At 42.5% G+C, this 13,875-nt stretch overlaps 1 protein-coding gene across 1 annotated transcript; it reads right to left on the bottom strand.

Annotated features, from left to right (window-relative positions):
* Nucleotides 1–2,393: 2,393 nt before the first annotated feature.
* fads6 (fatty acid desaturase 6) lies at nt 2,394–11,683 on the bottom strand. Its single transcript, XM_030774856.1, has 6 exons — nt 11,506–11,683; nt 8,910–9,076; nt 5,864–6,044; nt 5,429–5,616; nt 3,072–3,251; nt 2,394–2,543 (listed from the first exon to the last, which is right to left on the bottom strand). Exons 1-6 carry the CDS (start codon nt 11,681–11,683, stop codon nt 2,394–2,396), a joined length of 1,044 nt encoding a protein of 347 aa, XP_030630716.1.
* Between the last annotated feature and the right edge of the window lie 2,192 nt (nt 11,684–13,875).

The raw sequence follows: 13,875 nt of genomic DNA, 5'->3' as shown, positions 1-13,875 counted from the left end.
GAAGTGAGGGGACCGTCAGCTGACCAGAGGTCGTAGAGCGGAGGGTTCTAGTAGTGGTACACGGCGTTATTAGGGACTGAAGGTATGATGGGGCGGAGCCTCTTGTTGCCTGGTAGGCCAGTACCAGTGTCTTGAATTGGATGCGGGCAGCTACCGGAAGCCAGTGGAGCAAAGTAAGCAGTGGAGTGACATGAGAGTGCTTAGGGAGGTTGAAGACCAGGTGTGCAGCGGCGTTCTGCACGAGCTGGAGCGACCTGATGGTGCAGGTCAGTAAGCCAGCCAGTAGGACGTTGCAGTAGTCCAGGCGGGAGATGACAAGTGCTTGGACCAGGAGCTGGGTTGCCTGTTGTGTGAGGAATGGGCGGATTCTCCTGATATTGTATAGGGAGAATCTGCAGGATCGAGTGACTGCCGCGATGTGACCAAAGTAGGTTAGCTGGTTGTCGAGGGTTACGCCAAGGTTTTTGGCTGCTGTGGTGGGGAACACCACAGATCCCTCGATGGTGATTGCTAAATTTCCGTGATTGCACACACACACTGTGAACAGTGAGCAGTGAATTTTTCCTCTGCATTTAACCCATCCAACACACCAGTAGTGAACACACACAACAGACGCAGGAGCAGTGGGCAGCATTCCTCTGCGCCCGGGGAGCATTAGGGTGAAGTGCCTTGCTCAAGGGCACACGGCCATGGATGTTGGGCCTGGGAATTGAACCGGCAACCCTCCAGTCACAAGCCCGGTATTAGTATTCTTAATCCATAGCGTACTAGCTCGGTGGTTCTTCTTTTTATAAGAAAATATTCTTTGTAACCTCTGCAAAAAATTTAGGGATAGGCAGTGAGAGAGAGAGAGAGAGAGAGAGAGAGAGAGAGAAAGAGAGAATGCTGCCTCCTTGTGGTCTGAAGAGGCTATTGCTTGATATCAAGTCATTACATTCAAAACATGTTTATCTGCCATGTTTAGCTTGTTGGAGTTTCTGATTTTTATTTTAATTTTTAAAACAAAGACATCATGTAGATTCATTCATATGTTTCAATATTTTATTCTTAATGAACTGTTAGTAACAATCATATAGCTTTTTTTAAAATCATCATTGAGAGTAAAACTCTGACAGTAGCATAATAAGACTGTTAGATTTTCAGTGGAATCATGAGGAATCACTTGAACAATTTATTTCTGGCTTACAGGTGTAAGATTCATAGCTGTCAGTCTTCACCATACATAACCCTCCTCCAGAGCCAGCCAGCGCAGTCATAACGCAACATGATAAGAGGCTAAATATACTTCAGTGCGTATTTCTCAGAACAATGTATGTGTGATTAGATAAATCGACTAATGGCATATTTCATTTATTATTCTATTAAACAGTGTTTCTCAGCCCTGCTCCTGGGGGAGCCAGAGTTCTCCTCTCTCTGAAAGGGGCCTGTTGGCTGTATTGGGCGCGTTAGAGCAGGGGCCTGTTGGCTGTATTGGGTGTGTTAGAGCAGGGGAGGACATCAGGGGCATGTCAGCTGTATTGGGTACGTTAGAGCAGGGGCCTGTTGGCTGTATTGGGCGCGTTAGAGCAGGGGCCTGTTGGCTGTATTGGGTGTGTTAGAGCAGGGGAGGACATCAGGGGCATGTCAGCTGTATTGGGTACGTTAGAGCAGGGGTGGACGTTAGTGGGTGGAGCCATAAGGGTGTTCAGGAGCAGAACTAGGAGACACTGCTGTGATCAGCAGTCAATCAGTACTATTTCCTCAGTACGACATGGTCGTGTAGTTGTAGTCAATGTTACAATCAGCTTCAAAACAACAACAAATCACTCTACATTTCTATTACAAATTAATGTTTACGATTTCAGAGTATATGTGGTCTTCCTGATGTTAGACAGGAGAAGAATCAGCAGGAAAAATCAGTCTTCAGTAGTAGATTCATATGTTGACGAAATGAGTGAAGCAGTAAGGTGGTGAGAGCCATTTATCTTAAAACAATAAAGCTTAAATTTATGTTAAGCTGTTATGAATATATATTAACACTTTTAATGATAGTCTGTGCTCTTGTGTAATCTGTCACATATCACACTACTGATTTAAGATCTGTTAGTCACATAGATTGTCTTGCATAGAATTAGCAGCCGTGATTTGATTATACTCTACCAGACTGCAGAATCATCTCTGTTCATTCTACTGCCTTTTTACCTTAAATCATCAAGCAATCTTTATTTTGTCGTATTCAGATCACAGAACCTGAAAGCTGTGAGATTCTTGCGAGAAAAAGCTGCAATAGTTCACTGTTCAGTCAGACACAACACACAAACAGCAGTGTTTGTTTGATCATATTCTGGCTGGTAGGCAGCCACTGTGTTTGTGTCCAAGTATCTGTTCCTCTATTTGTTTATCTTCTCATTTTGTCACTGCACCCCCACCAGTTCAGTGATGGGAGGAGCATAGACCATGAGCTCCTGGTATTTATGGAAGAAAAGGCGCAGACGGGAGAGGTAGCTGTCCTCCTGGTATGGGAGCTTTTTCTCCTTCAGATACCTGGACACGATGGGCTTCACCTGGAGACAGAGAGAAGAGAAGAGAAGAGAAGAGAAGAGAAGAGAAGCATCCATTTAAAAGAGGCAGAGAAAGGGGTGGAAGCAAACCAGGAATGTTAACAGATTTATTGTTAAATTGGAGAAGTTGCTAATGGAAGTATAAAGACCACATAAATACAAAAATCACTGACAAACAAAAATGGATTTCATTGCATTTAAACAAATGTAAAACCCAACTTTTAAAAGAGAGAGTGCTGTTGCAGGACATCATCACTGCTTTAAAAGGGTTTTGGATTCCTGTGTAATAGACATTTCTCATGTCTGCACATGTCAGACTATACATTCTAAATGAAAACCCTTGTTTTCCAACATACACCAAATGTCAGCTCGGTATAGAATCAAACAAATGTATGAATCAAGTACCTTTTTAAAAAATAAATAAATAAACAGAAAGCTAAACATCATCATTTAGTTGCTGCATTTCAGTGGGAATTTGGTTGTTTAATAACCATGTTTGTGGGTGATGGAAATGCCAGTCTTCTCCATTACCTTTAGACACATGTTGTCTGACAGGAAAGGGAAGAGATGGTGCTCCACATGGCAGTTGATGAGTGAGTGACCAAACGTCCAGTCCAGCAGAGGGTTCCGCGGCAGGTTCAGGACACCGTGGGTCATCTGGTAGATCCGTTTGGGCCGGCGGGTTGGAGAGAACATGGGCAAGCCAATGTGCTGTGGGGTCAGGAGAACTGGGTTAAAGTTTTAGACTTTGGTAACATCACAAGTAGATTACCCCAGAAAAGGTTTCAGTAATTAGAGTTCACATATGAAAACCTTTAAAACCTGTGTTTTGTCATTTTTGAAAAATTTGGACAGCTGTTGGAAATTTGCCTGTGGCTTTAAAGCACTGCATGATACTCCTATTACTGCAGCCTTTCATAAAGTACAGACCTTTTTTATCCTGTTTCCATCAAATCAACAAAATTCAAATCAACAAATTCATCTCTCCGTTACGGACAAACTCTTGAAAATTGTAGGTGGTAAGTTAAGAATTTATTATGTGAGGGACTGTGGAAATAACATATTTTCTATCATTCACAACAAAGCCATAGAATAGTTGAGCTAATGAGGAGAGACGTGATTGGACACACAGGGCTCACTTTAACACTGTTATCTGATTAGGCTGTTGGCTAAGTCTTTTGATGAAAATATCCTGACAATGAAATCCAATACTGATCACATTAGCATAACTTGTTTCAGATATTTGACACACAGATGAAAATCCATAGTAAATTAAGTCATGAAAACAGTGCTATTTTCATTGACATATTTATCTGTCCCATATTTACTGCCCAGGACTGTATTCAGAGCCCTAGTAGCAGACTCCTTTATTTGTTACTGACAGGCAGAGACGCAGATAGACAGACAAACTAATGGGCAGACACACAGAGAAGCAGGCAGAGAGACAGACAGGTGTTTGTTTATTGAGTGTGTTTAGACAGCAGTATGTGTCGAGGGGAGCACAGTAAGCAGAGAGAGCTGGAAACAGATCCAGCTACCGCAGCAGGTTATCACGCTTAACACCGTGTTCCTGCAGGGGACAGACCCCAGCCAGGCGAGACTGGTTAGGGTCACATACCTGCCGATAAGACACACACACACAAAGACAAAGTGCAAACAAACACACACACACACACACACACATGCACAAAGACATATCACACACAAATATGCAGAAGCACATATACAGTAACAAAGCAACAGCACCACACAGACACAGACACACACACACACACACTTACAAACAATGGAAACAAACACACACACACACACACAAATCACAGAAAAAGGCACAGAAATACATGCAAACACACACACACACACACATATGCACATGCAATCAGTGGAAACAAGCATAGACGTGCAAACACGCAGACAAATTATAAACAGAGTCAGTGTTAAACACAGGAGAAATCTGATGGGTTTTTGATGTAGGCTTTGATGTAGTAAGGAGCCCACTGTTCCTGGTCTCCACAGGGCTCCAGATCAAGCCTCTACACTAGAGCCCAAAAAGCAAGAATGCTTTAAAGGACCTGAACAATGCACAATAGTTTCCAGTCTTAAGTCTCCGTCTGGGAAATTCATGCATGAATTGTTCTTTTCTGTGCCCCCTGTTCACTCAATGAACTTTGTGAACTGCTTTGGGAGAACAGTAATGCATTGTGGGAAAGTGGGGAGAGATTTGTGATGAAAGGCCATGGGGGGGGGGGGGGGGGGGGGGGGGGCATGCCTGGAGTGACCCCGAAGCCAAGATACTGCACAGATCAGCAGTTCAGAGGGTCAAATAATGCTGTTACACAAGCAAACCCCAGAAATCATGTAGGGCTTGATAAGAGAGATGTGTGTGTGTGTGTGCGCACACACACATACAGATAAATTGTACAAACACTTCAGAAGGATGTACAACATTCACAAAAACATTATTTTACCTAATTTGTGTTGTATCCATAAGTATTGTAGCCAGTAGGTGATTTGTTATTTTTTAACGGGGGGTGGGGGTGGGGGGGCAATGGCCAACAGGGGGATGGCCCAATGGTCACTGACACTACTCTATAGAGTGTATAGGGTGATGGAAGGTAAACAAGGGGGATGCATTTTGGTCATTTTGCTAACAAAGGGGATGGCATCCCCCCTCATCCCCCTGCCCCAGATAAATCGCCCACTGATTGTACCCTAGGTAAAGGGTTGAAATGCATGAGTATTTCTGTATGGTTTGGGAGGCATATGTGCGTGTGTGAGTGTGTGTGTGTGTGTGTGTGTGTGTGTGCAATATACCTGTCTACGTTTCCCACATCTTTAAAAAAGGCTTAAAAAGAAATACCAAACGTATAGCGAGCCCTGTCTCTCACCTGGAAGATGTTGACGTGAATGTAGGGCAAAGAGAACATGGCTCTGCAGACTAGCATGCACAGCAGGGCGGCGTGGGCCGACTGGAAACCAGACACATGTATCAGCAGCCAGTACTGAGAGTACAGCCCCAGTATCACCAGGAACATGGTCCGAATAACCTGGGCCAAAGACTGGCCCTTCAGCTGGCCTGAGACAGTGCACCAACATGAATGAGAGAGAGAGAGAGAGAGATCATTTGGTGGGTCATTTAAACCCATGTGGTCGGTTCAGATAGCAGCAAACACACATGATAATAGATCATGCACTCATTTTCTGTGTATTGTCTGTATACTATGTACAACTAAGATTGAATAGAGTAATTGTTCTCTTAATTCATAACTACGTTAATGTTCCACAGTTTCACCTTAAACTTCTCTGACTCTGAAGTGTCTTACCCAGGGCCACCAGTGGGGTGATGATGGGCACGGCGAGTGGGGCGATGAACAGGTACACGCTACGAGGCAGGAACGGGATTTTCCACGTGCTGGAATCCCCCAGACCGATCACATTAGTGTGAGCATGGTGCATCTTTATATGGGCTTGAACGCCAGCCCTTGCTGTGAACGAACCACACACCTGAGAGAAAACACATGCGTGTACACACACACACACACACACACACACACACATACACACACACACACACACACACACTTTACTCTGGCATTTTAAAACAAACTTTATACTGCATATACGTATGCAATGTTTGTTTCAACTCAAGCAGCAGGCTGTGATATTGTGCAAAATAAAACACAACCTGACCTGTATTAGCCATTTTACTTGAACACTGAAATGAAACTCTTACACTCTTTACAAGTTTAACACAACAGACAAATGGAGAAGCAGAGTGAGTGATAACCCAGTGATTTTCAAGGCACCTTCTCCCAGTCAGAGGTTTACAGGCATATTACAGAAAGGACATGATACACATTAAAACAACAGATACATAGAAAAGAAACAAATAAACAAACTCATCGTCCTGCTAATTCCCCCCATAAAACAGCATATCTGCCCAAGATAACCAGACTGCACATTACGTCTGTGAGGGGCTTACATGCCAGTCTTACAGTTTCCATACGCCCAGGTTATGTGAAATGTGCTTTATATGATATAAGACAGAAAACGGCCAGAAAGAACCTGCCATGAAGGATATACTCATGGAGGTGGAACCCTGCTCAGCGGAACAACAAAAGAGAGAAGAAAGTTGACTACAGAAAAGAGTCAGTAGCACTAAACAAAGAGACGCAGCTGCCCATCCTTATGTAAGAGCCGAGGGTTGAGCCCAGGAGGACACTCATGGAAGCGATAGAGAGCGTCTGCTCCAACTTCCACAACTCCAGAATAAACATCTCCACTTTGGTGCCTCGATCTAATTTTCAACGAGACAAGAGGATCCAGGCCAGTGAGTCTGGAGACTCTGCCCTAAAGCCGAACGTCTTCCTGGCTGAACACCCCCGTACCAAGACATTCTAACAACCAAGACATTACATTTGGCTGAAAATAAAAAAAGAGGCTGTCTTAACAGGGCAAAACAAAATGCTTAAGTGCAACATACAGTATATTCTCCCTGCAGAATTCCCTTATTACTATAATGAAGAAAGATACTCTGTCCTACAGGATGATTTCGGCCATTTCCAGGCAAAGGGAAGTGTATTTATTTGTGCTCATTTAAATGAAAGGACAGGAGTCAAGGCAGAGAAAAGTGGTTCGACTTTGAACGGAAAAATCTACAGACTCAAATCAAAACCACAGGGAGCCTGACAATCGCCATTTGTGCCTTCAGTGCTATAAAGCTCACAAAGAGTAAAAACAAACTCAAAGAAAAGAAGACAAAGAAAGAACAATATACTGGTCACCTGCTCAATGTAATGGAGAAGTCCATAAATAAAAACCACCTCTGAAGCGACTGGTGCACACTCTAGAAATTACACTAGGAAGAACTGGCTCTTCAAAATGAAAACATATACTGGATGAACTTTGAAAGCCTTTATCTAAAACAAACAAAAAAAAAACTGAAGTGAATTTTGCTGAATGAGAATCAAAACAAAATTACAAATCCTGGAAGAAAAAAATCAAAGACAATCAAGGTCCCACTGGTCTCACCATCAACACAAAAGGGCTAACAGACAAACTGCTGGCTTTGAAACCCAACAAGTCCTGTGGTATTGATCGAATATTAAATGAAATAGTTAAGTGTATTTCAGATTCAAGACAGCAAAATTCAAATGGCTGAACCTTGTTTTAAGTGTGGGATACCTCTCCTTCCGACTCACACCAGTCTTTAAACAAGGAGATAAATTTGAGCCCAACGACTACAGAGGCATATCTGTCAACAACAACAACCTGGGGAAATTTTTTTGTTCTTTTACCAACAGTAGATTACAAATCTGTGGTCTCTGAGACCACAAGATCGTACAGAAAAGTCAAATTAGATCCCTACCAAAACTCATCTCATCTACACTCCACACAATAATTGAAAAACATGTAAGGCACAAAATAACAAACGTTTTTACCTGCTTTGTGCTTTTTGATAAGGCATTTGATTCAGTTTGGCATGAGGGTCTATTCCTAAAATAACTAGAAATAGAATTGGAGGAATTCTACAGCTCATGGGCTGGTTTTGTGTGTGAATTTATACACTCCAAATCAGTGGTTCTCAACTCCAGTCCTGGGGGGCCTCTGTCCTGCACTTCTTTGTTTTAACTCTCCTGAACTCAGGACTGACATACCTGATTCCACTGATCAATTCATTATCAAGCCCTTAATTAGCTCGATTAACTGTGATAATGAAGAGTTAAAACAAAGACGTGCAGGACAGTGGCCCCCCAGGACTGGAATTGAGAACCACTGCTCTAAATAAACGGAATGAAACACTTGCTATTTCAAATATTAACGTGTTTATGGTGTGCTTCCATCTGTTATCTAACAGTTCAAGAAGAAAAAAAAACCCATCTTACCAAGGAGTATCCATTCAGACCTATCTGACTGGTCTGATTCAATGACCTTCAAGTTTAGCCAAACCATGAGTTACTATTTTACCATTTGTAGGGTTACGACAGGTTATGCGGAACACAAAAACAGGGAGCTGCTCTCGGTGACATAAACAAAGCATTTGGCAACTATATCATAGATATAGATTTGTAGATTTTTTCTTGTGGATTTGGAATTGATTTGTGGTATTGCTTTATTTATAATCCTCTTACACTCTATGTACTCAATGGCTGCTTGCTCCTTTGGTGAAAAACCAGTCTACACTTTTGCCCATTGGAGATGATTTATTCATACCATAAGCATATCATTTAATATTAAACCTTAACTGTTGTATGACCAGTGTATGAGAGCAAGGTTTAATGTCACAGTGTACTGTTGACTGGGAGGCTAACACCTTAAAGGAGAGTTTGGGTTCTCCTCGATTTGTTTCTCCCTCCTTCATTTTCTCACCTCAATGAAGAATATGGCCCAGAACTCTCCCCAGGCCTGGGATTCGCTGAGTGCTCCATGGCTGGCCAGGTGTGTGCCTTTGACAGTGATGATAGCATGGGCAACCCCCATGAGTAACATCCCCAAAGCAAACGGCAGGATCTGGTTCAAACTGAGCAGCAAAAAAGCTACAGAGAGAGAGAGAGAGAGAGAGAGAGCTATCTTAACTGAGCAGCAAAAAAGCTACAAAGAGAGAGTTATCACATTATCTAAAACTGGAGAACATGATGTGCCTTTGACATCATTTCAAATCAAAGGTCTTGCCATTTGAAAGTATATCAGCACATTTTGTTCCAGTCCCTTTGGCTGAAGACTTCATTTATATGAAGAAATCCTTTTATCAGTCAGACCAGTGCCATTTCAACTGATCTGGGCTGTCCCTTTGCCTCAGTAAATGCCTGCTTCATGTAACTATCCTAAGCTTACAGCTTTACAGCATGTAATAATAATAATAGTAATAATAATAATAATAATAATTTTATTTAGAGCCCAATATCACTATTTATAGTCTCAAAGAGCTTTACATGTCTATAACAAAGTCAAATAAAAATGATATTATCCATATGTTTGAGAAAATAGATGTGTTTAGTCTTGTTTGAAAGGTATGGAGAGAGTTTGCCTCCCTAACTTCTGTGGGTAAAGCATTCCAGAGGAAGGGAGAGCAGTAGGAAAAGGCTCGGTTGCCAGCGGATTTCTTTTTAACTCTTGGAACTAATAGTCCAGAATCTTGAGAATGCAGGGTGTAATTAAGTCAGACAGGTAGGAAGGCGCAAGCCCATGTAAAATTTTATATGTTAATAAGAGGACCTTAAAATCTGCCCTTGCATGAATTGGGAGCCAATGAAAGGAAGCCAGGACAGCGGTAATGTGATCAAACTTCTTCGTTCTGGTCAGAATTCTAGCATCAGTGTTCTGGACCTGCTGAAGACTATTGGTACTAGAGGCAGGCAGACCAGAGTAAAGAACATTGCAGTAATCGAGGCAAGACGTGACGAATGCATGAACAATGGTTTCTGCACACTTCGAAAGGGCCTAATTTTAGCAATATTATGGAGGTGATAAAAGGCAGTGTTTTTGATATGAGTGTGTACTCACACACTGATGTGTACTTCATTCTTCATTCTCAAACAGCAACATTCTCCTTTTGCAGAAAGGAATCGCATACCACGATGAATTATTTTATTATCGGCACTAATGTCGCCCTTTAAGAAGAACTACAGACATGCTGTCCTTTGTTTCCTAGTCCATTTTAGTAGCCTTAACCTTAGCCAGCAACCCCACAAGACCCTACATGAAAGACATTGAGTAATCAGGGCTATTCACCTCCTGGAGAGCGAAGGTGTTGGTTTCACCCTTGAAAGACATCTCAAGGGCTCAGGTGGAGCATAGAAACTGGATCTGAACAACAAATGGAGCACGCTGGAGGAGAGCTCTCATTCTCCTCGCAGGAGCTCTCAGCCTGCGATCTCGTTGCTATGACAACATTTGTGAGGGGTTATGTGAGTTTTTTGTGGCAAAGTTATTTAGAGAGAATTAGTTGACATGAAAAAGTCAGCTGTATAGTTGCGTGCTGATGGTACACGTGGTGGTGATGATTGGCGTGGTAATAATGAACATATTTTTCGCAATTTCTGAGCTGTTTCTTCACTCTCTTAAGAGATGAACTCAGATACATGATCTGACCCTAATCAAATGTTTGACGAAAAAGAAACACAGAAACTTATTAATTAAACTCATGCCGAAAGCTTGCAAAAATTCTGACCAAATTGATCCAAATAGGAGTTGAGCATGACGTCAACAGACAGGTATAAAAGTGCAATGACTGAAAGCAATATTGTTTAGATATCAGAAATGTCAAGCTGTTTCTTTGAGAGCGATTTGGTTTGACCAAAGCATTGACACCTGTTTGTTACAATCACGCTAAGTAACTGACATTGACATTAAGTAAGTCATCCGAATGACCTAGATGAGTCTGCACTGCACACATAAAGCAGTTGCGCTGGATTGTGACCTTTATACACCTGGTAAATATGGAAACATGACAACCGAACATACTATACACTACCCAGCGGTTAGCCCACTGTATACATCTGATAAGCAGGGCAACCCAGCGAAATCAGAGGAAGGAAAACTTTTTGAGGAGCTCTGTGCAGTCAAACATCCTATGGTGAATGTTTACAAGAAAATTCTACTGGAGAAATATAGCCTGGACAAGGCAAAGTAAGACGGTGTCTAAGATTTCATAAATTATCTACTTAACCTTGAGCAAAGGAAGATCATGATTGAGATCATGAAACATGTGAGGTTTGTCAAATAATGCTGGTCAAGCACAAAAATATCTCTTGGGCAAAGGACAGTCTGCTAATTCAAGATAAGTTATCTGATAAGAGTGCACAGTTCTTCAGTAGGTCACAGTAACACATGCTTCTGTTATTAAGATGTACACAGGCAGCAGTCTCTGTCCTAGACCTCTGTCCCATGTCCTGCCAAACCCCAAACAGTATCTGATTCTGTGTGTGTGTTTGTGTGTGTGTGTGTGTGTGTGTCTTACTCTTACCGGCAGGTAGTGTGAGAAAGGCAGCAGCCAGAATGGTGCAGTCTATTCCTCTCCTTTCCCACCAGCTGCTCTCCTTCACTGTTTTCTGCACCAGCCTTGTCAGCTCCATCATCAGGCTCTCCTGTTCTACCGCTGACTGCTTTCCTTGAACCTTTCCTGGGCTGACATCGTTCCCCATGCCCCTTAAACCTCCTTTCTCCTGGAACAAGGATTTCCCTTCCCAGGGCTGTGCATCTTTCACTCCCCTCTCAGTTTCCCTCTCCCTCCATTCTTCTGGAATATTCTGCATGGTGGAGGTCAAACTAGTGCAGTTTTTGACAGATTCAGAGAAGATCAGAGGACAACTTTAACATTGTTGTGTTCAGTGAGGGTCATCAAGAAGGCATGGCAGGGCAGAGGTGGCCGTTAGGAGACTCTTTGATCACGCTGTCTTCCAGATAAAAAAAAAATGTGTTGCTTCCCGTTTCTATTTACTTGAGACCACCTCCTCTTACTCTCTCCCTCTCTCTCTCATTCTCTCTCTCTCTCCCTTCTTGCTGGTCCTCTGTGCTCTAACAGAAATGCGTCTGGCAAAGGTGTCCACTGTGCCGCAATAACTAGGCACCTATCGTATGCTATGCACACTCAACAAATACACACACACACACACACACACACACACACACAAGACCACTAGCTACAGCCAGTGAATCGATACTATGCTCATTCCCTCCCTCCCTCCTTCCCTCTCCTCTCCTCTCCCCCCTCCCTTATTCTTGTCCTCTCTCGTTTCTCTCAGTCACTGGCAGAACTCCTCATGCATACTGCATGTCCGGCCCCTACCCTCCTCTCCACACTCCTCCCTCTCTCTCCTCCCTCTCTCTCTGAGCGCTTTCTCTGTGCTTGGCAGAGGTCCTGGGAAAGGGACTGAGAGAACACACACAAAGGCTTGAGAGGAATTAGACTCAGCTGCTCACTGTTCACTTCAGTTTTTCTGCTTAACGAAGGTGTGTGCTTGTGTGAGAAAGAGGGAGAGAGAAAGAGAGAGCAAATGAGAGTAATGGATGGATTGCTGTTAGAGCAAAGAGGATCAGCAAAGAGAGAAAGAGAGAGAGAGAAAGAAAGTTTAGACGGTTTTAAAGTGGATTAGCTTGCTTAAGAAGAACTATCAGTTGTTTTACTGTGAATCACAGTGTCCTTTGATATTGCTCCTGCTCTTTGTCCTTTTAATGCTGTGGCAGAGCAACTGTCAGTGTCTGTGTGTGTGTGAGTGTGTCTGTGTGAGTGTGTGTGTGTGTGTGCGTGTGTGTGTCTGTGTGTGTGAGACCCATGCATCACTGCAGAGGTACTGCTGCGAGGTGTTGAGATGTGGCATGTAACTGAAGGAGAGGAGAGGAATAGAGAGTAAGATAGAGGTAGAAAGAGAGATGTTTCAAATGCAAGGTGTGTTTCTACAATTATCTATACTATAAAAACTGGACAGTTTTTTTGGTTTGCTTTTAAGTCAACATTGTGTTTTATTATGAACGAGAAGCTTGGCATTTTGTGTATGGAGCCTAAAAAAACACAGTCAGACACTTTTTTGGGACAAGAGTGACTGGTACATGAATGAATGCAAATACAATCCTCAGGGAAGACATCATGAAAAACTGGTTAAATTACACTTTACATACAGAACATTACACTTGGCTGAAATCCAGGGGGAGACATGAAAGAGAGACAGGAAGAAGAAAAAGAGAACATTATTATAAAGGTGACCAAGCATTTCTCTTTCATCAATAGATTAGCATGTTGAGGCTTTGGTTGGTGTCACACACTCCACTTGTCTTTGCTCTCAGTATCCAGACCCAAAAATCAGTTTGCTTTGATTCAGTCATATTTTGAAGTGAAATAAAAATCTACACTGAACTGAGCTAATTTTACTTTAAGTGAAGGGCAGTTGGGCAGTGTTTTGATGCGGACTGAGTCTAAGCAGACTACAGCTGGGTCTGTATGAGGGTGGTACAGTACAAACACTAAATGGACTGTGTGAAACAGGGCTCCCAGGGCTAAAGCCTGTAACTGAGATAACAGGGTGTCAAGACAGACAGATTACATGACAAGAGATGTATCTTCTTTCAAAAACACACCCACCTTCACAACAGGGTACAACAACCTTCACCAGACAGCGTTTAGAGTAAGAGGCAGTGTGAGGGTTATGAAACGAAAAAGAAATCTCTCTCTCTCTCTCTCTCTCTCTCTCACACTCAAACACACACTCACACACACACACACAAACAGAAAACTAACAATATCAATATCATTGATCACAGTCATGGAGCAACATAAAAAAACAAGCATACTTACATTAATAAAACTGTACAAACTTTTCAGTAAAACAGACTGGTAGTA

This window comes from Chanos chanos, chromosome 5, assembly GCF_902362185.1.
Source record: "Chanos chanos chromosome 5, fChaCha1.1, whole genome shotgun sequence".
Lineage (NCBI taxonomy): Eukaryota > Metazoa > Chordata > Actinopteri > Gonorynchiformes > Chanidae > Chanos > Chanos chanos.
Note: the sequence above shows the minus strand (reverse complement) of the source record. Positions and strands in the feature narration are given on the sequence as shown.

What these genes read in the sequence shown, in the direction of transcription:
- fads6 (XM_030774856.1), bottom strand. Translation starts at nt 11,683, where the DNA reads ATGGGGAACGATGTCAGCCCAGGAAAGGTTCAAGGAAAGCAGTCAGCG. An exon ending in GGGCCATATTCTTCATTGAG is followed by an intron (nt 6,045 to 8,909) that starts GTGAGAAAATGA and finishes GTTTTCTCTCAG; the next exon opens with GTGTGTGGTTCGTTCACAGC. An exon ending in CACCCCACTGGTGGCCCTGG is followed by an intron (nt 5,617 to 5,863) that starts GTAAGACACTTC and finishes GCACTGTCTCAG; the next exon opens with GCCAGCTGAAGGGCCAGTCT.